The following is a 25,946-nucleotide window of genomic DNA, read 5'->3' on the forward strand; positions in this document are numbered from 1 at the left end:
GGGCTGGTGTTCAAGAGTCTTAGCTCATAACCCTTTTATTTCTGAACTTCTTGCTATTAGGGCTGGTTTGGTCTTTGCGGTTAATAGTTTCGGAAACTTCATCATTAGCTCAAATTGCCTTCTTGCCGTCAAAGCTATTTTGGATGACTCGGCTCCTTGTGGGCCTTACACTAACATTATTTTGGAGTGCAGGGTACAATTAAGAGCCTCACCTTCCGTGAAAATCATCTTTGAGAAGAGGACCACTAATCGGGTTGCAGATGCCATCTCCAAATTCTCGTTACAAGATTCAAGTCCTAATTGTGGTTTATTTGTATGGGACTTTGTACCATCTTTTGTTGTAGGAGTGTATTCTTCGGATTTGGCGCATGTGTGTACCCTTTCACCTGACCCTCCTCCTTGAGTTTGTACCATGTACTGTTAAACTTTGGTTCTCTTTAATATATATGTTCTTCTCTTCCAAAAAAAAAAGTCTTGAACTTACCTTGAGTCATGGGAATGAGATCCATAATTATTTAAGGGGGTTTGGTTGGAACTTTTGGAATGGATTGTAATAGATTCAATTCATTTTAGTATTTGGTTGGAGAGTTTTGGAATGAAGTTAGATACACAATGGATTCTAACTTCATTCCAACCTCTTGGAATCCCGTACCCATGTATAAAATTCATTCCACTCTATTACTATACTCAGTACATTCCAAAATCGAACCAAACACTTGTGAGCAAGTATGAGGTTCTAAATTCATACCTCTATGTTATCACAATCCATTTTAATCCATTCCGATACTTTGAACCAAACGACCACAAAACAATCCCTTTTTGTTGCAGAGTTATTTGTTGAAATTATCCGACTTGTAATCACCCCATTCCTTGTGGAATCGACCCAGGTGCTATAATTTAAACCGTATACGTGCTTAATAAGGTATTAAAATTAACTAACATGTGATCCCTCGATTTAGATTCCTATTATATTCAATTATACATAGTTCATTAGGTTTCTTATCTCGTGAGTTTGCATTGGATTTTTGGATCGTGTGTCTCATTTCCATGTTACATCTCTTGTCCCACTATTTTTATCGTTTGATACATCATCATCATCATCATCATCATCATCATCATCATCTCACAACGTTACACAATTATTTATAATCATTAAGTGTGTGTCAAATAAAAAAAATACAAGTGTAACATACAAAATGTTAAAGTGAAGATAACCCTTCGGAATAGTTTTCACTTCTAGCTCCATATATATTAGGCGTATAATATCGGTTTTGATATTATCCGATATTATTCGCATATCATCAGTTATAGCAAACTCCTTGATTCATGGTATTTGTTACCTTATTTCAAGGATTTGTGATTGACTTGTAATCTTATATAAACTCTGATTATTGAATGGAAAATCAACACAATACAATTCACACAAAAACCTTTCTACGCTTATGAACATTAACATGGTGTCAGGTTCTTTGGTTCGATCCTTCATCTCTTCTTAGCCCCTCTATTCCGCCTTCCTTCTCTGTTCTTCTCGTCACTCCTTTTTTTTTTCATAATGACGAATGGAGACGGAACAATAATTACTTCTTCTTCTACAAAAACAATCGACATCCCGTCGCCTTACTATCTTGGCAGCCATGATGTCCCTAGTCTATCTATCACTCATGTACTCCTCCGCTCTGATAATTATGAGGAGTGGAGTGGATCAGTGAAACAGTCTCTTAAATTGAGACACAAATATGGTTTCGTCGATGGCTCTATCAAACAGCCTACCGACGAGTTCTTGCTTGATCAATGGGTTGTTGTTAATTGTACGCTGGTTCAATGGCTTATGCGCTCCATCGATCTCTCAAATAAGAGCAGTATTTCCTACTTTGAAGAGGTTCGTCTATTGTGGGATGATTTGGCCGAGCGTTTCTTGTCCGTGGATAGCTCTAAAATACACGGTCTTAAGGCTAGACTTCATGATTGCATACAAACTAAAGGTATGTCCGTCACTGATTATTTCGGTCAATTAAAAACTCTTTGGGACGATATCGCTGCTCATGAACCTGTTTTTAATTGTACCTGTGGCAAGTGCACATGTGTAATTACTAAGGACGTCGTCAAGATTCGGAACGGTTACACAAATTTTTAATGGGTTTAGATTTATCGATATATGCTAATATTCGTTCTCACATTTTAGCACTAGATCCTTTGTCTCCTTTGAATCGTGCCTCACAGATGGTTCTTCAAGAAGAACGTCTCCGCCCCGGGTGGGGCAAGTGGCTCCATTTTGCTCCCGCGAGAGGTTATGGCTTATGCTTTACGCCCACCACAAGTCCCCTCTCTACCTGCTTTGTCTCTCAGATTGGCGTGCACTCGTGATGCGTAGCGCCAAGAACGGCGTAAACTCATCTGTTCTCATTGTACCGGAACGGGTCACGAGGCTGGCTCCCGTTTTATCAAAACAGGAATGTTTCATGACTGGTAGGGGAACCGTCCACGCACGGTTGAGGAAGTGCGTGCTCGACAGAGAACTCGAACAGGATCAATCGTTTCTACTTCGTCTTCTGTTCCTGCACGCGCGACGTTTTAATGACTGCCTCTGATTCGTCGCTCAATGACCGTCTTTCCGGTATGTGTTCTGATTGGATAATAGATACAGGAGCTTCCCGACATGTCACAGGTGATGTTACATGGTTCAGCGATATTCATTCTATTCCGTCATGCCCGTTACTTTGCCTAATGGATGAGCATAACGACCACGAATTTGGTTCCGTTTGGCTAAATGATAAATTAACATTGTCTAATGTTTTATTAGTTCCGACTCTCACTTGCAACTTAATATCGGTTTCACAATTAATTTCCACCGCTAATTATGAGTTGAGTTTTACTAATGACTCTTGCTCCATTCAGGACCCTTCATTAAGGACGAGGATTGGAGCCGATAAGCTGCGGGATGGACTCTACTATTTCAGTGTGGTGGGACGGTCAGCCGGTGTTCATAGGGTGAGCGTTGCCGACTCCTTTGATTTATGGCACAAGAGACTTGGTCATCCATCACCTAAGATTGTTAATTTACTTCCTACTGTTAGCAAGCCTATTAATAGTTCGTCATTTGATTCTCCGTGTGATGTTTATCATCATGCTAAACAAGTCAGACACTCATTTACTTTGAGTGATAATAAGGCATCTGATATTTTTGAACTCGTTCACTGTGATTTATGGGGTGCTTATCGCACATTCTCATCTTGTGGTGCCAAGTATTTTTTTTTACTATCGTGGACGATTATTCTCGTGCCGTATGGGTTTTCTTCTTCTTGATAAAACTGAAGTTACCACTATGTTTATGAATTTTATTGCCATGGTACAAACTCAATTCAATAAATAGATTAAAACGGTTCGTTCCGATAATGGTACCAAGTTCAATTTAATAGCTGAATTTTTCGTCCAAAATGGCGTTAATTTTCAAACCTCTTGTGTGGGTACTCCGCAACAAAATGGTCGCGTAGAAAGGAAACACCGTCACATATTAAATGTGGCACGAGCTTTAGTATTTTAGGCCAATTTACCGACTACTTTTTGGGGTGAGTGTGTCTTAACGGCTGCTCATTTAATTAATCGTAACCCTTCACTAGTTATTGATAAAAAAACACCTTTTGAGCTCTTATTTGGAGTTACTCCATCTTATGCTAATATCAGAATTTTAGGCTGTCTCTGTTTCGCTCACAATCAATATACTAAGGGTGATAAATTTGCTAGTCGGAGTCGTAAGTGTATATTTGTGGGATGTCCTACTAATAAGATAGGGTGGAAGGTGTACGACCTCGACAAGGATGAATTCTTTGTGTCTCGTGATGTCTGTTTTTATGAAAATTCATTTCTATATTCTTTACTTCGGACACTGTTTCGAGCTCTACTGATATTAGCAACGAACCTTCTTTATTTGATACGGCTCTCGAGACTGTTATTGACGGTTTTGCCGCTGCTCCTTCCATCTCTAATGATATGGTCACTGCTACCTCTGACACTGAAAATTCCTCTGAAACGGTTACTAAAACACTGTCTGTAACATGCCCTGATGTCGCGCCTGATGGGCCTCTTGGGCGAGGGCACCGTCTCAAAATTCCTTCCACTCGATTACGCGGTTTTGCTGTTCGTACTGCCCGGGATCCCACCACACCACCGTACTCTCCCGACAGCCCCGCCTCTTCTCCATCCTCTTCCTCAGGTACGCTCTATGCCATAGCTAATTATCTTAATTGTAATAAGTTTTCTACACCACATCATCATTTTTTAGTAGCAATAACGGCTGGAATCGAGCCTCCCTCCTTCCGTGTTGCTATTACTAATCCGCAATGGTGTCAAGCTATGAAAGATGAAATTACTGCTCTCGAAAATAACGGGACATGGGAATTGACTACACTCCCACCTAATAAAAAAGCTCTTGGTTGCCGACGGGTTTATAAAATCAAGTATAAATCGGATGGTCAGCTTGAGCGTTACAAAGCCCATCTTGTCATTGGGAATCATCAGGTAGAAGGTATTGATTTTGGCGAAACCTTCGCTCCTGTTGTCAAGATGTTTACTATTAGCGCATTTCTCGCCGTTGCTGCAATTAAACGGTGGGAGCTCCATCAAATGGATGTCCATAATGCTTTTTTACATGGGGATTTAAATGAGGAAGTTTATACGCGTTTACCTCCGGGCTTCAGTCACGGGAAAGAAGGGCAAGTTTGCCGTTTGCGCAAGTCTTTTTATGGTCTTCGACAAGCACCGCATTGTTGGTTTGCTAAGCTCGGAACAACCTCCGTGACTATGGGTTTACTCAATCTTATTCCGACTACTCGCTTTTTTCTTATTCCAACAACGAGGTATGCCTTCATGTTCTTGTTTACGTGGATGATCTTGTCATAGCCGGCAATACTAGTTCTGCTATTACCCAATTTAAAGCTTATCTTAGTAATTGCTTTCATATGAAAGATCGGGCCACTTAAAGTATTTTTTTGGGCATTGAAGTTGCGCGCAATTCTGAGGGCATATTTCTAAATCAACGTAAGTATGCCCTTGATATTATTTCGGAAACATGGCTCCTCGGTGCTAAACCGGTTGCTTCCCCAACTGAACAACATCACACTTTGGGCTTAGCTACCGGTGCTCCTGTTGCAGATGTGGAGTTTTATCGTCGTCTTGTTGGCCGTCTTGTTTATCTTGCCGTTACTCGCCCTGACCTCACTTATGCCGTCCACATTTTGTCTCAATTCCTTCATCAGCCGCGTAAAGAGCATATGGACGTTAGCGATTCGTGTTGTCCGTTATTTGAAGGGAAATCCGGGACAAGGTGTGTTATTAAGAGTCGACAGTGAGTTACATGTTTCCGGTTGATGTGACTCCGACTACGCGGAGTGTCCCATAACTCGTAGTTCGGTTTCTGGTTGAGCAGTTTTTATCGGGAACTCCCTCGTATCTTGGAAGTCCAAAAAACAGCACACAGTTTCCCTTTCCTGGACTGAAGCCGAATACCGCTCTATGGCCGCTGCTTTGTGCGAACTTAAATGGCTCAAGGGTCTTCTATCGAGCTTGGGAATCTCACTTATGCGCCCTATGCAATTGTTTTGTGATAACCAGTCTGCTCTCCATATTGTTCAAAATCCCGTCTTCCACGAACGCACTAAGCACATCGAGATTGACTGTCATTTTATTCGGGATGCAATTACCGAAGGGTTGATTACTACATCTCACGTGGAGTCTCAAGCACAAATTGCTGATGTTTTTACTAAAGCATTATGGTCGGTTCAATTTACTCTACTACTCCGCAAATTGGGCATTCTTGATCTACACGCTCCAGTTTGAGAGGGAAGAGGAGGGGAGGAGGGGGGGTGGGGAGGATATTGCGTATAATATCGGTTTTGATATTATCCGATATTATTCGCATATCTTGGTATTATTAGCATATCATCAGTTATAGCATACTCCTTGATTCATGGTATTTGTTACCTTATTTCAAGGATTTGTGATTGACTTGTAATCTTATATAAACTCTGATTATTGAATGGAAAATCAACACAATACAATTCACACAAAAACCTTTCTACGCTTTTGAAGATTAACAATATATTGGTATTTTGAAGATCACCCTTCACAATATGTATGTCAAATAATGTAGACTGGGACGGTAGCTAAAAACTCCCAAGACATATCGTCTACAGTCCTATATAGTCGATTTTGATAAACAAACTTCTGAATTGCAGGTTGGTCGTTTAATGCAATTATTATAAATTCATAAATTTTCTTATTGAGGTACAATATACTAATATTGTCTGATATCTGAGTCATGTAGGTAAGAGAACACAATTTTAGTTTTACATTTCTTGATCATCCATAATTTAAGGTATTTCGAAAATTTGCATCAATTGATTTCACAAAAGAAGCAGCACATCAGTAACGCTAGCAAAAAAATCCAGAGAGTAAGCAACATTATCAAAATAACAAGAGCAAGCGACTATATTTTCAGTTGGCTTTAGATGAGAAGACACTACAATATGACATTAGCGAAACTAACAAAGAGTATGCTTTCAGATGATACGGCGATAAATCCTGAGATCTAGTTCTTCTCGAGACTGCATTAAAGATTACTGAGTCCCCTCCAAGCCACAGTATTTGAACATTGAAGTACCAAATACAGCTATATTGTAAAAAGATGCATGTTCGCGTCCCAAGGAAGAAGAAACATGAACAATGCTAGTGCGAATAAAGGTTCAGCAAAATCTAATGACCATAACAGATAATATTCCAATATTCGACAAGATAGAATAGATAAACTAGTCATTGAATGGATTGGTGGCTGTCCAAATTTAAGATAAGAGGCCTGCTATTCCTTTCCAAATCCTTCAAATCATTCGGATTTTTATTTGAGGGCGGAAAAATAAATCCTTCCATTTCGCTCAATTCCATATTCCTCAAAATGGGAAATTGCCAGTTCCCTTCCCCACAAAATTTGTCTTTATGGAATAAAACAAAAGGAGGTGTTCTTGTTATCCTAGTCCGTTATTTCTACACAACAATCTTTTGAAGCCCTTGGAAGCCTCAACAGGTCCATACAGATATCCAATTGAGCTGCCTCCACATTCTCCACATTGATATCGAATATTGTATAGACGTTCAACTCCCTCAGGACACTCGCGCTTCTAAGAAGATGCCCTATAAGTGACAATGAACACCTATGCCCACAAAAGCTAAACACTTCAATCATTTTGACATGACACGAGAAAGGGACCAGATTAATATCTGAATATGACAGCGAGTCGTAGCAGTTATCTGGACAGCGGTATTTACAACATTGGCAGCAGTGCAATCCCTGGATAACAAACGCATGAAGTGAGAAAAACTGAAAGACGGTTACAAAATAAACCATTCTATACAAAGTCTAGAGTAAGGTAACTAAGGTATGCTAGCTATGAATTTAAAAAAGCTACTAAAAGATGATGCTAACCGAATCAAAGCAGACATCTTCAAGTTGAGGACATTTCTCAAGCAAGCACGTTACATATTTCCACTCATTATAAGGACAGTCACCAAGGTATAAAGTTGACAGGCTATGAAACTCAGGCATTTGCTCGCCGTCATCAGGGGTAAGAAGAAGCTGTACAATGAACAATATTCTCACAATATGAGATTATGAACAAATAAAATATGTTTCCAATTCCAATGTAAACAAAAAAACGAGATTTCGAATAGAAAAAAAAAACAAAATGGTATAAAGTAGCAGCATTTCTTTTAATAGAGTAAATTCTTGATCCAATTTCTCTACGGGGTCATCCGTAAACTTCTTTTCTAGATGTTGTAAATACAAGGGTAAAGCTTCGTACATTGACCCCCTACCCCGCTCCTTACACAGTTCCTTAAGGCACTAGATAATGTTGAAATTATGTGGAAAGTAAGAGGGCAATGCAGGAGTTATACATAAATACCTCCACCGAATCCTTTTCTAAACGTAATTCTACAGCTTTATAGGCTGCGGCTTTTATAAGTTCATGGTCAAACTCTAACGAGTCTTCATTAGTACCAGAATCTGCGCTGCAATTGAAAGTTAGTTTTGCCTCCTTAAAAGAGCATGAGTTCTTCCATGACGGAACAATTCTCACACCAATATTGGAACTGTAGTTTAAATATGCCAAATTAGGGGCGTCAATCTCAAATGTACCCAACAAAAAACGGCAGTCTTCTATAGTGAGGACTTTGAGTATTCCAGTACAATGAATAGCATGACCATCAATGTCACAGTTACAATATTTGAGAGCCAATTCTTCAAGCAATTCACAACCAGAAAACAATCTTTCGATTGATTCAAAATCAAAGAATATGATATGATCCAGGTGGAGGATCTTCAGTTTTGGTAACGAGGTTGATAGAGGAATTTCAATTTTGTAATACTCACGATCTCGAGGACCCATCATTTTCAGACTCATTAGTGTTTCACATGTGAAGAAGCCATCATGATTAGGCACACAATCAGTCTGATCTAATTTATAATGAAACTCTTCAACACCCTTTTGTAAAGCGTAAGTAAACCAGCGATTCAAATCCGAATCATGATAGTTGGCATGACAAACTAAACTAAATTTCTTGATGGGTGACATTTGGTGCAATTTCAAAACATTATCAACATACTCCTTAAACCTTCGAACGAATTCTGTTCTCTCATTTTTCATTGGATATCGTTTATCATCAAAAGAAAGGCAAGTCGTCAAAGTAAAAAGGTACCGCCATCTCTTTGATAGAATACTTGTTTTCACGGCACATGTTGTTGGTAAAAACGAGATTATCTGACCAAGTAGTTCATCAGGCAAACTGCTGATCATATCCAAAAAATCCCCACTTATTGCGTCTTCTACATGTCTACTGAGTTTTATAGGTGGTGTCATGGTCTGTCTTTACAGGACTTACCTGAAATGCAATGAAAGCCGTATTAACAAACAACCCTACTCATAAATCGTAATATAAGTTGATTTCTAGAGATTTACAAGCTAGCTAAGAGGTTAACACTTTCCCCTCCATTTCAGACTTTTTGACAAAAGTACCTCCTGTCTATCCCTACTCCCTTCGCCATTTGACCCATCACCGAGTTAGTAATAGTTTTATCACTATTTTATACGTATATCCGAAAGATAAAAGCTGAGTGAAATATAAAACAGAGCACAAAATGAGACAGAGGATCGCCCAACTTGGACTTTTCGAAATCTTAGACAAAATACAGTACAATAGAGGGATTCCAGCATTTACCAATATGAATTAACAAAATAATTAACCCACAAACTAAAATCAGAAGAACAATATTACGCACGCAATATTGATTAACCCATAAATTAATTACAATCTATTGCTGAAAACCCTAAATCAACTAAATTAACAAGTTATTTAAAGTAAGAATTGTGAGATTGCATGTACGATAAACACTTAAAATAAAAGAGACAAAGTTAAGTTATAAATTTTGAGGCATAAAATATTGCAAGAAAATTAGAAGTGATAAACGAAATAAATGAGAAAAAAATTAAAATTACCTTGGATTTTGTTACTCTACTCTCGAACGAATGAAGATGGAAGGGTTTCCTTCTAAAGAAAGAGCAATGGTTCAATTTTTTTTTACAAATGTTCCGGTTGGGTCGGGTTTGAGTTTAAGTCCGTGTCAATGTTAGAGCCTTAGAACTAGGGCTGTAAATGAACTAAGCCTATAACCTATTCAATAAGTCTTCGGGATCGGCTCGGTCAAAACTCAGCTCGAGATCGGTCAAACTGAGCTCGAGCCAAAATCGAGCCAAGCTCGAGTAAACTAAGGCTCGGCTCGGGAGCTCGATTGAGGTCGTTATTTTTAAAATTTACTTTTAATGTTTTCAATATATTTACTTAAATTGTATCAATTTTAAAATAAATAAATTAAAATATTGGTTTATAAGTTACATAATACTTCCTCTGTCCCAGTCATTTGTTGTCCTTTTCCATTTTTTGGTGTCTCAGGCAATTGTTGTCCTTTCTATTTTAAGAATGAATTTGAAGAGCAAATTGATCATTCACAATCAACTTATTACACTTGTCATTTAGTTATTGACCCCCTCCCATTTTCTTGGTCTTTGTGCCAAAATCAAAGGATAACAATTGACCGAGACGGATGGAGTAATTGTTATTATAAGCTAACAAAAAGATAATATTCTCTTTTGAATTTGAATTTTTAAATAAAAAACTACGTTATAATTAAAATAATGCTCGAAAAAATGGTACGCAAACAGCTCAGGCTCGGGTTCGGGCTCGTAAAATATTATATGAGTCGATCCCGAGCCTTGATTTCAAGAGCTCGGGTTCGGGCTCGAACTCGATTTTTACACTATGAACCGACCTTGATCATAGGTAAGCAAGCTCGAGCTCGGCTTGGCTCGGTTACACCCCTAGTTAGAGGGGTTAAGATGAGTTTTACTTGAACTTGATCCAATTACATAAATATATTGATAATCTTAAATAAGGCTGCGCAATTTTAGGTTCGAATCAGGTCATTTGGTCTGGATCAAACCCAGGCCCGATTCATTTAAATTCGGTTTCCGGTCTATACTTTTTGAAGTTTTGGTTTTTGGTCCAAGACCAGTTAATTTTGTTTCGGAGCGAAATTTCGCTGATTTGTGACTAATTCTCGCAACTTTATAATGTAATCCGGTATTTTATATTCGAAACAATATTATAAACTTAATATTGAGGGTTATTTATGTTTAAGATACCTCAATCAACCGGTTTATTTGATTTAATGATATTAAATTTTAATTATCATATATTTAAAAATTAAAAATATCGGTCTAAGACTGACCAAACCGGAAAATTAGGTTTTGTTCAGCCTAAGACCGAATTTTTAAGACCTAAATATTTTTTTCGGTATTCGATCCTGCCCTGTTCACCCCTAATCTCAATTATAACTTGACCCATTTAACTTTTTATTAACTAGAACTGACTAATTTGGCGACTCACTCATCGTTAAGCGGGTCGGGAGCGGTCACTCACGGTAGCTCGTCAGGCTGCGTACATGGCCCACGAGTCCTTTCCAGCGCATTTTGTCTTCACTCATTTTCTCATATCTTAAGACGAACATCTTGTGTAAATGAGTAAGTTTCTTACAAAAGGAATGGTCTCACGCTCTAAGTTAACACTTTGAAATTGTCTTACTTAATAATCAATGTTAAGAGTAACTAAATTTTGTAACTCACTTATGTTGTTTTTTTTTAAAAAAGAATTATGAATTTCAGGGGCGAGGAGTTGTTTTTGAAAGTTGGTAGAGATAAGCATACATATTTCCATTGCAAAGTATTCTGTGTAAATTAACTCTCATTATTCCGATGAGATTTCATATATGTGGACTGTTTTTGATTTATGATTTGAATTTCCATTATTCTTGTTTTAGAAAAAAAAAATGATAACAAAGTCAGATAAAAAATTACAACAGATTATAAAAAATATAAGTTTATACGTAATGAGAGAGACTAATAAGTAACATGTTCATAGCGAATCGTAGCCCAAGGAGGATTCTTTCATCGTGTGCTTTGTGCATGCGATGGACAGAAACCTAAAAAATGAGAACAAATAAGAATGTTATTGTTAGTGTAACTAATTAAGAAAGTGAATGATAAACTGAATGACAAACTTATTAAAGTTGTAATTGTAATTTGAATTGAAAAATTACCTACATTTGGAAATAACTCCCGCTCCCGTTGTAGAGCCTGCAGACTACTACACCAAATTTGCAACTTGATTTTCAAAGATAACAACAAAATGAGAGGTCTTTCATTATCCATGTCAATCACACGAAACTTTACTTAAAACCTGGAAACACACACGTTTTTAATGAATTATCAAGTTCAGAAACAAGTATATAAAAGTCATTAAGGAATAAGACAATCAATCACCTTGGAATGCTTGTTTCATAACACACTGAGTGACAATGATGGCAAGTTCATTGGTCTCCTTACGACTTGATACAGAGTCATGCACTACACCAACATAGTGTGCACGCGGGCCCACGGGGGCGAAAAGCGAGCGAGCTTTTCTGTGCATTTGTGGAGTCGCCACCAATTTATTGTGGAAAATTGAAAATCGTTCGAATACCTCATGCCATGTCAAGACACAAACTAGTGACAAGAATACCAAGAACTCGTTACCCTTAGCATTCTATGTCTAGAATGACTCTCGTGGATGCCGATGAACACGGATGTTCACAGAGATCTGGAGTAAGGGGTGAGGGTACGTATTAGGAAGCTCTTTTGATCGAACACCTAATCCCGCCCGCTTCGATAGCGGCATCTACTAATGATTAGGGAAATTATCTATACTCGATATGGTGAAGATCGTATGCATGCAATGCAACATCCATTAGATTAATCCTAGCATGTGAATTAATACTATGTCGGTAAACACGTAATTAGCATAATTAATGTCAAAGTAGAAATTTAAGTTGATTACATGTGAAAGCGTACAAGCAATATAACAAAAGAAATACAATAAAAATACAATGAAGAAAATTACAATAATTACATCGGATTTAATTGATTTATGTCGAAAATACATTTAAAACAGATGATTTTATAAAAGAAAGAATGAATAAACAAACGAACAGATTATTAGTCATAATACGAGTAATAGTTAATTAAATACGTAATTAATAAACTAGGTCAAGGCGTAAACGGAGTTCTCGACGTAACTCAACCAGAACAGCGCACATGAGCCGCGTCCCTTGGAAGAGCGCGCAGCCCGATCGCCTGCTCATTCTCGAGTTCGATTCCCATTTGTGAAGCCGGAATTGCAAATCGTTAATATTCATTGGTGATTATAATGCTTGATTATAGTATTTGACTCGGTTAGAAGTGATTTAATATGTTATTTACATGTGAATTGGTCATAAAAACAATAAAATATGGATAAAATTAAATAGAATGGATTATTTACAAGATTAATCATGAGAATTAATAATACAATTTAAACAAACTAAATTAATTAGGTTAAACAGGTTATTAATGACGAATTAATGATGGTGACGGTAACACCCCCGTACACCAGGATGCCTTACCAAGGACCATTCCCGTGTCTAAAGGTGTCACCATCTCGGTTTCCCGAGGAAGTAGATCAAATAGGACAACAAAAGAACATTTACTTTGCATTAATGTATCTTATACAACATAACCCTGTATACACCCCTCTATAAAGATAAGAACTACTACACTCGTGTTACAACACTTCTAGACCAGTAGCGTGATGACCCGATCCCTCCAATCCTAACAGCCACAAGCAACAGTACCTGCTAAGCCAGCTGCTCACCATCCCCGAATGGATCACCGCAGATACCTCAAAACAACACGGGGTCAGTACCGGCTAATCAAATGTAAAGCAAACAAACAATGTAACTAGCTGATCATCCTATAACCCAGTCTCCCGATCTCGCACAGTAACTGACTACACACTGAAGTGTGTAGCCCTGCCAGATTATCCATCGCAACAGGTAATCCTCGCCGCCAGTGGGTGACCGCAGCCCATCCCACCTAGTCCAGCTCATCAACGAGCGACTAAAAATCCATGTCCCTTAATGTGCACATCCCCTCCCGTGGCGGGTTCCACGGAGGGCGAACTAGGATGTGAAGCCACTCCCGCAAGTGACTCCACCACAAACACCACACACACAGCATCACAGATGTCACAACATCTCCACACCAACACCGTCACAACAACGCCCGGACACCGATGATCAGCAGATAACAATAATTATGAAACAATAACAATCTCAATCAATTAGCAGTACTGAGTAGGGAAACCCTACCTCGTCACAAACCATGAAAGACATCCATATACAGCCAAGCAGAACTCCCATATGCATCCTACAACGATAACCACTTCCTATTACACAACTATCCTTAATAAACTACCCAAAAGAAACACAAGGCAGAGACTTACCTAACAAAGCGCATCGACGGTGACATAGACGACCACCACGCACGCCATCCTTCCTAAGCGAATCCCGTTCTTCCCATGGTGGAGGTTTAGGCTATATGTATGAGAGTGTGTAGAAATGGGGTGATAGGAGAGGGAGGTAGGCTAGGGTTAGAGGAAGAGGAACTGTCGAAGAAATGGAAAATGAACTGAATCTCGCGAACTTGCGTTTTATATTAACGCGTCGACAGCAGACATACTCGGTTGAGTACTGGAGTACTCGGACGAGTAGGCTCTACTCGGTCGAGTATAGGTGATACTCGGCCGAGTAGCCTCTGCTAGGTCAAGTAAGCTATCCTATAAAGCTCATGTTATAAGCCTGATCCCTCATCCATTCATCCCTACTGTCTGTCTTGGTCAACAGGGTCGGTCAACAGAGTCCTTGAATATCCTGGATACTACAGTCTTCCCCCCTAAAAGAACTTCGTCCCCAAAGTTCAGCCCACACGCCACTCGCCACAGGGTTACGCACTATGACACTATCCACCTACATAAAGGCGTACGAACTCAGACCATCCTGACACTACCACCACACCACATTACTCAAAAAACAATCATCCATCACAACTATTCTTCCAAGTATTACCGGCCATCAACTATCACACACAAAACTTACAATGAATTCATATGCACCCTTGTGTTAAAAGCAACACAACGAATAACATACAATACACAACTACAAAACAATACCCAACCACAACAGTACACGTCACAAAAGTACATGTCCCGCACGCCCATACAGAGTGGTTCAACGCACATTCATGTCACTTGACTGTAACATAGATACAGCTTCAAGGAAATGGAAGTGTAACTACCATAACCTGTAACATGAACGTAATTCCGAATACTAACATACATACATACATCGTAATTTCAAGTATTATAGGCATAATTAAACATTTGTTTCCGCGACATTACTCTTCCCCCCTTAAAGGAACTTCGTCCCCGAAGTTCACCACTAATCACTTCCCATACCCACAATTAACACATACATCCTAACTGTGACATTACTCACAGACTATAGTGACTTTAAATCATGTAGCGAAACGTAATCTATGACATTACACCATTGTGATCCATAGCAACAGAAAGTGACGGAAATTAAGTAGTCTATATACATATAAAGATGATGTTATCAAATGATAGCAGCTTTATGCATTATCTGTTATTTTAGTCACATACTGACCACCAGTTTCGCTCATCCAGTTGGACCTATTATAACTGTAACCAACATATATACGGATAAGACTCGTGGCAGCTACAACATTTTCTTGTTATTGCGTTACCTTTCCATATTATTTAAAGACTCATGCATCACCTTGAATAATTTAACTTCCTTGATGTCAACCACTGCCATATGACTAAACATTCATAAATTGCTATGTTATCCAAGCAATTGCATACCCGTGACGTGATCATAGTCCATCTTTTGGACAATCGATTACACTAAGTTACACTATGAAGCACCCACACACTCTGTCATACAAATGTTCACATAAACCTTACAATTCATAATTATCAAACACATAATGTCCCTGTAACAGTAATACTCGGCCGAGTATGAGTGGCTACTCGATCGAGTAAGCTCTACTCGGTCGAGTATAATTGTATACTCGGCCGAGTAAGCTCTAATCGGTCGAGTAGTGTCTATACTCGGTCGAACTGTGACAGGCAGAGAGCATTTGGCGTAGTTCACACAATGGATTCACGACTTATCCTGCAACCAAACTCCCTACAATATTACCAAACATAACGAAATCCAACACGTCTCCACACAATAAGCGAAAGTAAGTAACGACCTTATGGCCGAGTACAGTCATTCAACAGTAAGAAATAATCCAGCAAAATACACATCCAACACAAGGAAACCAATCCAGACAATACAACAAAAGGATCAAAAGCCAGGACCCTCCTCCATGTTATCGTCACCACCTGCACCAGAAGTACCCCTGAACTACCCGCTCCTGGAAAGCCAGCTGCTGAGTAATCCCCTCCTAGCTGGCTGCCGTAGTTGGCTCCCCATGGTCCCGCGAGGCAGCCAAACTCTGTCTCCTCCGGTGGCCTCCAGAAACCAGGATCAACTCCGTAGCTGTGAAAGACTCCCGTGTCCACTCCAGGTCCTCTCCACCAGACAGGCTGTGCTAGTTGTGTCCCTATGCCCTGGTTATGGGCCATCTCATGCATGTTGCGGAGCACCAAAGTAGTGGAGATCTGCTCAGCCAAGTCACTCGGCTGCATCCTGGGGTCATGCACTGTGGGGTAGGGCGTGTACTGGTAAGGGTAGAAGTCAGGGGCGGAGTAAGAGGGCTCAGGTACGACCGGGTCTGTCCTAGACTGCCTGACCCTACGATGCTCTCGAGGTGGGGGAGGTGCCTGCTGCTGTCCCTCAGGCACGGTGACCGGCTCGGGTAGGTTCAAAAGAATGGTAGGGTCAATCAGATAGGTCTGGGGCTCATGCCTAGGTATAGCACAGGGTTCCCACTCAGCCAAATGGTCCACAACAGGGAGATGGGTAGGGTCAGGAAGTACCATCCACATAGATCCCCTCACCCTCCAGGCATAAGACCCGCCATCCAACTTCCTCAACCACCTATTCTGACGCCAATACTGGGCGTCCATGGTAGGAACAGTCTCCACATACTCATCCCCATCAGGAGGTGGGGCCTCAAAATCATCCAGTCGCTGAGCTAGGCGGGTCACTATGGCCCCGCAAGCAATGTGTCGGGTCTCAGACTGTGCCATACGCTCCAGACTAGAGCACACTATCCCTGGAGCACTATAATAAAATGGCTTCCTACGGTGCAAGTTAAGGTAAGACATAAGTAACATGACCTCATGAGAATTAAGCTTACTCACATCATCTCTCGCATACAACAAACAAGTCATCATCCTCAGGAACATACGAAGGGAAACATGCTGCATATCATTAATCAGCATAGCACTGGCACTAGGGGCAGGTCGACCAGTCAAAAAAGGAAGGTAAAGAGGGGAACCACTATTCTTAGCAACATCACTCAGGTATCCCGTCCTCTCCTCCTCCAAACCCAGATGGCCCGCAAACTCATCCAAAGTCAGCTCGTGATCCTCATTCATGAGACGGAAGGAGATGGTTTTCTCCTTCTTATCATACTCATACGAGCTCAGGAATTCTAAGGTCAGATGGGGTAGGACTTCTTCCTTAAATGATATAACCCCTTCATTCCCAAAATCTCAAATATATGAATTATATCTCCCCTAATCCCCAAGGTCTCTAAAATCTCGGGGTTCACACACCGAGTAGGTCGGAAAGGACGCCTCATCAAGGCTACAAAGGCCTTGCGCTGCTTGAAATCAGAGAAAACTAGCGATGGATATGCCTCCACCGGTGGAACTACAGGTCCACTGCTTGACTGACCCGTCTCAAGTTAGACATTAGGACGGTCCTCTTGTTGGGTAGGCCTCTAGTTTTCACCATGCTGCAAGGAAACAAGCTTTAACAAGGATATTGACACACCAACACTTACCGCAAAAGACGGACTGTTTTTCAATGGTAAACAAATTTTGTGACGAACTTTTACGATAAATTTTATCAGAAAAATTACCAAATACGTTACTCATTACATTGTTACCAGCTTCAAGTTATCTCAAACCAAATGTTAATCAACAAAACAGAGGGTATTTCGTTTTTAGCAAACCCTAGATTTCACAATCCAATTTTAAACCATGAAATTGCTTAAACAATGGCATACTCGAGGTTTATATACAATTAAATCCGAGAAAAAACAAGGTGAAGGCTCAATTTCAGTTACTTATGATGAAAATTCGAATTATTGACAAAACCATACATAACTTTGAAAACAAAGGAAGGAAATTGAGTTAAAACTTTACCTTAAATTGGTTTATGGCAAGTGAGGACAAGTAGACTACCAAGTATTCACCCAAAAGCTTGAGAAAGAAAGGGTATGGAGTTTTAGAGAGAAGGATATGAGAAGATGGGAGGAGGAAATAAGGAAGAGTGGGACGAAAATAGGGTTTTTGTATAACCCGCTTAAGTCCCGATAAAGCAGTACTCGGTCGAGTATTGGACATACTCGGCCGAGTGTCGACTACTCGGTCGAGTATTCCTCTTGCTCGGTCGAGTTTTCAAGGACAGTAGCGATTTTAATTGTCACAAAATAGACACTCGGTCGAGCATCTTCATACTCGGCCGAGTATCGTCTACTCGGTCGAGTACAAATTTCTACTCGGTCGAGTTTTCAAAAATGAAGACGGAATTGAATTTTCTTTGTTCCTGCAAAATAAATAGCATAGTTCGGAGTTCCGTGCAATCGGCTCGTCACTATTAGAGCTTATCCTACCGCATAAACACGCATCAACACGAATTTTGTACATCCATTACCAATTCGATCATCATTTCTACCTTCATTCCTCACTTTGCTATGAAACGATTACATTACACCTTTAAGCATACATAGCAATTAATTACTGTACCTGCAAGGTTTAGCTCCTATACTACATCATCACACATCCCGGTAATCACAAGGTATACACCTTAACCACATTTACAAGACAGCAATCATCACAGAACGCAACCATCGTCAAACAAATTAATTGACTTACCTCTGGTCACAAATTGCAACAATCCAATCACCCATTCTAAACTTTTCCACACACATCTTGACACACATTATCATAAACATAGATGCACACGACAACCATCACTAAGCAATCAACGTCTCTTACTTGCTACCCCTTTTTCCCGTGTATGGCTTAAGTTCGATGGGGCCATGATTTTGAAATGAGGGCGCCTACTCACCCAAAATCTAGCATCGGCTGGGGCTCCCAACGCACATACACCAGGTTCATTTTAATTGACACCCTACATTCATTAGATTCATTGGTTCAGGTTCCAAAATCGTCGGCTCTGGTACCACTTTGTAACACCCTGTACACCAGGATGCCTTACCAAGGACCATTCCCGTGTCTGAAGGTGTCACCATCTCGGTTTCTCGAGGAAGTAGATCAAATAGGACAACAAAAGAACATTTACATTGCATTAATGTATCTTATACAACATAACTCTGTATACACCCCTCTATAAAGATAAGAACTACTACACTCGTGTTACAACACTTTTAGACCAGTAGCGTGATGACTCGATCCCTCCAATCCTAGCAGCCACAAGCAACAATACCTGCTAAGCCAGCTGTTCACCATCCCCGAATGGATCACCGCAGATACCACAAAACAACACGGGGTCAGTACCGACTAATCAAATGTAAAGCAAACAAACAATGTAACCAGCTGATCATCCTATAACCCAGTCTCCTGATCTCGCACAGTAACTGACTACACACTGAAGTGTGTAGCCCTGCCAGATTACCCATCACAACAGGTAATCCTCGCCGCCAGTGGGTGACCGCAACCCATCCCACCTAGTCCAGCTCATCAACGAGCGACTAACAATCCCTGTCCCTTAATGTGCACATCCCCTCCTGTGGCGGGTTCCACGGAGGGGCGAACTAGGGTGTGAAGCCACTCCCGCAAGTGACTCCACCACAAACACCACACACACAGCATCACAGCTATCACAACATCTCGACATCAACACCGTCACAACAACGCTCAGACACCGATGATCAGCAGATAACAATAATTATGAGGCAATAACAATCTCAATCAATTAGCAGTACTGAGTAGGGAAACCCTACCTCATCACAAACCATGAAAGACATCCATATACAGCCAAACAGGACTCCCATATGCATCCTACAATGATAACCACTTCCTATTACACAACTATCCTCAATAAACTACCCAAAAGAAACACAAGGCAGAGACTTACCTTACAAAGCGCATCGACGGTGACATAGACGACCACCACGCACGCCATCCTTCCTAAGCGAATCCCGTCCTTCCCATGGTGGAGGTTTAGGCTATATGTATGAGAGTGTGTAGAAATGGGGTGATAGGAGAGGGAGGTAGGCTAGGGTTAGAGGAAGAGGAACTGTCGAAGAAATGGAAAATGAACTGAATCTCGCGAACTTGCGTTTTATTTTAACGCGTCGACAACAGCCATACTCGGTCGAGTACTGGAGTACTCGGCCGAGTAGGCTCTACTCGGTCGAGTGTAGGTGATACTCGGCCGAGTAGCCTCTGCTAGGTCGAGTAAGCAATCCTATAAAGCTCATGTTATATGCCTAATCCCTCATCCATTCATCCCTACTGTCTGTCTTGGTCTACAGGGTCGGTCAACAGAGTCCTTGAATATCCTGGGTATTACAGTGACGATGAATAACAGATGAAATTATATCAATGATGAATTCCAGAGACTCAATATTGATGAATCGAACCTCTAAAACCGGATTGATTTTAATGACGAAAACCCGCAAATATGGATTATAAGGGATTTAAGTCGGGAAATTGAAAGATGAATTAAATATTAATAATTTACATGTTAAAATTATCATACTCAAATTATTATGTCGATGAAACAATGAACAATTGGTACCAAAGCAAAAACAATAAGACGAACAAAAGAAGAAGGAAGAAGAAAGGAAGCAGTAACTGCAGCAGCCTCAGGAAGAGGCGCAGCAGTTGCTGCGTCCTTTCTCGACGTTTGTCTCCTGATAATCCGTAAAAAGGGTTTGAAAACAAGGTTTTACAAATCGGTTTTAAGCGTATTTTCGACATAAATCTTACAATTGTGATTACAAAAAATAAAGAACAATAACGAATAAGGAATTTACACCCTCAGACTTACATGTTTGACGAACGAGATTGATTAAGTTGACGTTTAGTGATGCTCGACTCGAATGTACGACGAAAGTGCCCTCTAGGAGGAATTAAACAGATTGATTAAAGTTGATTGATGTGGAGTTGGTCAAATTGGTCGGTCATGCAAAACGAGGTTGGTACTCAGAAAGATCCGAGCTTACGTGGTCGGAAGTTCAAGCATGTAGACGCCAAAAAGTAAGAACGTGGTCTAGAATGCAAAGGGAGAAGAGAAGGGCGGACACTCGCGTGAGAAATATGTGAGACCGAAGGTCTCTATTTATACTAATCACACGACGGAAATTACGGTTTCGGAGAAACTTTGGAAGTGAATCTCGAAAAGATACGAAAAATACGCAGAAAAGGACTGAGGAAGAGGCGCAGCAGGTACTGCGTCTCTTGGTAGAGGCGCAGCACCTGCTGTGTCTTTTCCTCAGTGGTATCCTCCTGCGGAAGAAAGATTTCCGTGTTTCTATTATGGAATAGCGGATTAATCTTATTTCCTTAATATTTTATATGATAATTTCGGGATATACTTTGCCAAAGATTAAAAGATTGGAAAATATGGAATAGAAATATCCGGAACATTCCAAAACATTCTGACTCGGCATTTTAAACTGTTATTAGAAAATGAAGACGGTTTTTGACCCGGACTCCAAATGTACTCTAATTATTGTCAAAACGACCATATCGGCGCGTAGATGACGACTATGAGGTAGACACAAGTGTTTGAGCTATCACTTGATGATAAACTTACGAATTGTCATAAATCATTCCGTGTACCAAACATGCGGCCCAATCATCACCGGGTGGTTTGCGGGAGGTGCATAAATGAGGTGTTTACAGAGCCTCCACTTTGACTGAGGCTTGGACAAGGCGAAAGTCAAAAGTATAGCCATCAGGTCAATCGAAGATTACAACCTGATGACTATAGCGACGCGAGGCAGCTCAAGGGGTCTGAGCCAACGACCTGTCGTCGGGAACATTTTAGAGTCTGTCGACTATCAGGGAGGGTCGTTTAAAATCCATTAGACTACGTAAGGAAGCTCGCCAGCCATAAGAAGAAACCATACCTGAGATACCCCTGGGTGAAACGGGACTGAAGACGCTTCGGCAAAACTCTTTGGTCTGAAGATAACTTGGTGTCTGAAGGCATTCAGAGTTACAGGAATTCTGAAGAAACTTCTTAATACTTCTGAAGGCTAACTCTGAAGGCTATCTCTCTCTAAAGGAAAGGCTGAAGGATAACTCTCTGAAGGACTGAAGGGGGACTTAACTGAAAAGAGGTTATCTGATGGTTACTGAAAGGATTATCTGAAAGTGTCTGAAGAAATAAAGGATTATCTGAAGGGAGAAAGGCTCAAGGAATGATTATCCTAAAGGTTATCTAAAGGGTTGTCTGAAAGATTAAGGTAAGTTTCTGAAAGGTCTGAAGGGTTTATCCTGAAAAGGGTTATCTGGAAGATATAAAGGGTTTATCCTAAAAAGGGTTACCTAAAGGGATGAAGGATCACCTGAGGGTATCTGCCTGTCTCTGTCCTCAAGCAAACTCTCACTGGGAATAAATCGATGATTCTGGGGAATCTGCATGTCTCTGTCCTCAAGCAAACTCTCGCTGGGGAATAAATCGATGATTCTGGGGAATCTGCATGTCTCTGTTCTCAAGCAAACTCTCGTTGGGTGAGCAATACTGCAAAATACTGCTGCATTGGAGAGAAATGACGATTAGGAACATTTTGATCGTCATGGAAGAAACCTTGGGTGAGCAATACTGCAAAATACTGCTGCCCTGGACATAACAATTTGAGCAATACTGCTGCGTTGGAGAGAAATGACGACTTGAGCGAAGCCCCCAGTTGGAGCGAGCAATGCTTCTGATACTTATCTGCATGGTTAGTAGCCACACAAGAATGCAATCTAATAGGAAATAATAGCACATAAACACATATGCACGTAAGCAACGGACCTCAAATGAGGAAGCACATAGGTTTTGCAAAAGTTGTTTCCTTATAAAAGTGTTTAAAACTTGCTTAAAGAAGTTCGTCGTTTGTAATGAGATATGCATATTCAAATGGGCCTTGGACATACGACTGATGTGATATCGGACCTTATACAGACGTGAAATATAGACTTAGGTTTGACTGACGCGATATGAGGATGACTCTGACAGACTTTGCATAAGTATGCGCAACCCCAGCCAAGTTTGGGTGACAATGCGTATCAGTTCCAAAGGTAGAAGAATCGCAAGAATGATGAAGGCATATAAAGGCAAGGCATGAGTCATAGATCAGCTGTCTACTTGGACTTCTTTTGCTGCCGCTCGCTGTAAAAGAGACCCCTCTGAGACACGATAAATTGGAGAATCGATCCAAGACCTTTATCATTGTCCGGACCGAGCACTAGCTAGACTTGAATGAGACTTGAAGAACAAAGGAAGGGTGGCATCTCGGAAGAGAAGCCCCTAAGATGAGAAGATGACTCTATATTTTTGTAAAAAGAAACTGGGCGACAATAAGGAGCCCCCAGTAAAGAGGTATTGGTTGTGGAAGGGATGTTAATTGAGGTTAGAAGGTTTGGGATGGTTGATAATTGAGGTTGAATGTTAACGGTTGGTGTGATTGATAATTGAAGTTGAAAGGTGATGGTTGGGATGGTTGTGTCCTTGAGGGAAACTTGATAATTGAGGTTGAAAGTTATTAATTGAGATGGTAAGTTAGGATGGTTGTGTCCTTGAGGACTGCCTACGTATTCACGTGAAGTGAAATCAAATCAGATCGTAGTTCAGGTTTGGCCTTGGTTAATTTTATTTGGGTGTTGTGGTTATATCCTTTTTGTGTAAGAAAGGACTGCCTACGTATCCACCTGAAGAGGTGAAATCAAACCATGCTCGTAGTTCAGGTGTGTGCCTAAGCTATGCTGTCAGGGCCTTAAAGTGCATGGGTCAGGAGAGTATTTTCCTTTGGTGACTCGAAGAATCGATTTGAGATAACTCTCTCTTATCATAGACCAAAGAGGTATAATTAATTTTGCAAAAAATTCCTTGTCGTGTGAGCACACATAGTGGACCCTAAGGATGATATGGGTATGTCTCGTTCTAGGTAGAAAAGTATTTGAAGACTCCGTGTTTAGGTCAAGGTGAAATGGGATTGGATATTTGGAATGTGGAGCTCGAAAATAAGAGGCTTTGACGAACAAATCTCTGGAGCTTGATTTTGTGGAGTTAAGGCTTGATCGGGTTATGTCTTGTAATGTGGCTTGGAAAATGGGGTCTCTTGGCTTGATGTAGCCTGAGCACATAAGGGTAGGTTAAAATGACGTGGGTTCAAGTTTCCATGTCTTGGCCCTAAAGGATGGGTATACTTGACGAGCTTGAGAGGATTCTCAAAATTCCTAACTATCTCCCTGTAACGGTCTCGAGAAGGACTTAGGGTGTTTGTGAAAGGCTAAACGAGGGTGCTAGATGACCATCTTCATTGACGTCTTGAGTCTATAGACTTCAGCAGTATTCTATATAGCATTTGATTTCAGGCTTGTTCTTGATTTAGAATCAGATTCTTGGTCTGGAATATATCTCGGTTTTTTGCTCAGATTCTTGATTCAGGTTTTGAAGACAACTTTGACTTTGGATATTGACATTGACTTGTTTGATTGATTGAGCCTTGTTCTTTTGACTCTTTTGTCTTGGATTACGGGCATAATTGTGGCCTTGGATATTGATCTTGGTCATTTCTCTTGATTGAGCCTTTGTCTTTGATCATGGCTCGTATTGTCTCGGATTTGCTTGCTACCATGGATTTGGGTCAGACTAGCACCTTTGGTGTGAAATGGCTTGGTTTTTTTAGTAAACACGGGTTGTTTATTATGGGGAATGGGCTTGCCTTCCGTCATAGATTGTTAACAAGGGAGACGGTCTGGATTCGTCCTAGAATCTCTTGAGATATGCTCGTCCTAAACTAGGGTTATAGCAAGGTTTCTATTACCAGACATGGAATAGGTAAGAAAGGAACACGGAGTTTCGGATCCTCTATAGCATAGAATGGAACATCATCTAAGTGCACTCACATCGACTGTCATGTCTGGTTGTTGTTCGTTTTAATATGTCTAAAATCAATTCTTGTTGTCACAGGAAAAGGATAAAAGATATGAAGAATATGTGGATTGAGAATTGTACTTTTATTGAAATGTATTTAACATAGACTCGAGAAGACATGTGACTCGTAGGACAGCCCCCAGGTTGTCACTAGGAATGGAAATGGATAAGAAGAAAAACACTAGAACAAATATGAGATAGAAAGCCTAAGACTCGGACTCGGACTCGGACTTTGACGCGATCTTGGATCCAGACTCGTAATCGTTGGCCCATGCTTGAACATTTTCTCCTCCGGCAACTGGCTTTGGCATCTGACTTTGAGCATTCACCCATTTGAGCACCTCTTTCTCATCATTGGGAACACTGGAAGGATAACAGTCAAGAAGAGTTTCCTGAGCAGCATGTCCATGAGGATTGCCTAAGCATCCTTGTGGATTAAAGGTTGAGAGGTACAACCTCCCACTTTCGATCATATCCTGAATGACATGTTTTAATTTGTAACATTTCTCTGTATCATGCCCTTTGCCTCTATGGTATTTGCAGTAGGCATTCTCATCCCATAACTTGGATTTATTCTCTGAGTTAGGCGTAGGTCCTATAGGCTTCAACATTCGTTGTTCCATGAGTCTCTGAAAGGCATCGGCGTATTTAATACCAATGTTGGTAAATTTCCTAGGAGGTGTGCACTTATTTTCGGAAGCCTTTGTAAATGACCTTGGAGAGTTATTAGATTTCTTCGACGAAGGGTCCATGAGGTTGCCTTTGTTGATTTTGATTCCCGGATGAGAAGAACTAATAATAGATTGCCCTCTTTTTGCTTTCTCCTTAGGACTATCAGATTGATGGTTTGTTTGGAAACTTTTCATCTTGAGAGGTTGGGCATCAAGCTTCTTACCCATTTCAGCAAACTGTTTCTCCATGTTGGAAAGTCAAAAGTTTAGATTATCAATGGCTCCTTCTATTTTGGAAAATTTATTGTTAAAGGCCATGGAAAGCATGAGCATTCCATTTTGGATATCTTCGTCTTCGAGGACGTTGATTTCTTTGTCATCATGACGATCAAGGAGATGATAACAATCCAGGAATGATTCTCCATCATGTTTAATGATATTGG

At 40.4% G+C, this 25,946-nt stretch overlaps 2 protein-coding genes across 2 annotated transcripts; one reads left to right on the forward strand and one right to left on the reverse strand.

Moving 5' to 3' along the window:
• Positions 1 to 1,552: 1,552 nt before the first annotated feature.
• LOC141640433 (uncharacterized) lies at positions 1,553 to 5,832 on the forward strand. Its single transcript, XM_074449237.1, has 6 exons — positions 1,553 to 1,982; positions 2,144 to 2,223; positions 2,896 to 3,242; positions 3,909 to 4,853; positions 5,253 to 5,320; positions 5,423 to 5,832. Exons 1-6 carry the CDS (start codon positions 1,553 to 1,555, stop codon positions 5,830 to 5,832), a joined length of 2,280 nt encoding a protein of 759 aa, XP_074305338.1.
• A 622-nt stretch (positions 5,833 to 6,454) lies between these two features.
• LOC141640454 (F-box/LRR-repeat protein At3g59190-like) lies at positions 6,455 to 9,623 on the reverse strand. Its single transcript, XM_074449259.1, has 4 exons — positions 9,540 to 9,623; positions 7,950 to 8,925; positions 7,472 to 7,621; positions 6,455 to 7,336 (listed from the first exon to the last, which is right to left on the reverse strand). The coding sequence occupies exons 2-4, from the start codon at positions 8,901 to 8,903 to the stop codon at positions 7,019 to 7,021; spliced, it is 1,422 nt and encodes a 473-aa protein (XP_074305360.1). The 5' UTR covers positions 8,904 to 8,925; positions 9,540 to 9,623; the 3' UTR covers positions 6,455 to 7,018.
• Between the last annotated feature and the right edge of the window lie 16,323 nt (positions 9,624 to 25,946).

Source organism: Silene latifolia, unplaced genomic scaffold (genome assembly GCF_048544455.1).
Source record: "Silene latifolia isolate original U9 population unplaced genomic scaffold, ASM4854445v1 scaffold_79, whole genome shotgun sequence".
Taxonomy (NCBI): Eukaryota; Viridiplantae; Streptophyta; class Magnoliopsida; order Caryophyllales; family Caryophyllaceae; genus Silene; species Silene latifolia.

Bases quoted from the DNA above. Each gene is read 5' to 3' on its own strand.
- LOC141640433 (XM_074449237.1), top strand. From the start codon at position 1,553: ATGACGAATGGAGACGGAACAATAATTACTTCTTCTTCTACAAAAACA. The intron at 3,243-3,908 runs GTATTTTTTTTT...TACTGATATTAG, and splicing joins TTCTCATCTTGTGGTGCCAA to CAACGAACCTTCTTTATTTG. The intron at 5,321-5,422 runs GTGTGTTATTAA...CTGGTTGAGCAG, and splicing joins GAAGGGAAATCCGGGACAAG to TTTTTATCGGGAACTCCCTC.
- LOC141640454 (XM_074449259.1), bottom strand. From the start codon at position 8,903: ATGACACCACCTATAAAACTCAGTAGACATGTAGAAGACGCAATAAGT. The intron at 7,622-7,949 runs GTATTTATGTAT...TTCATTGTACAG, and splicing joins TAGAAAAGGATTCGGTGGAG to CTTCTTCTTACCCCTGATGA. The intron at 7,337-7,471 runs GTTAGCATCATC...TTTGTTATCCAG, and splicing joins AAGATGTCTGCTTTGATTCG to GGATTGCACTGCTGCCAATG.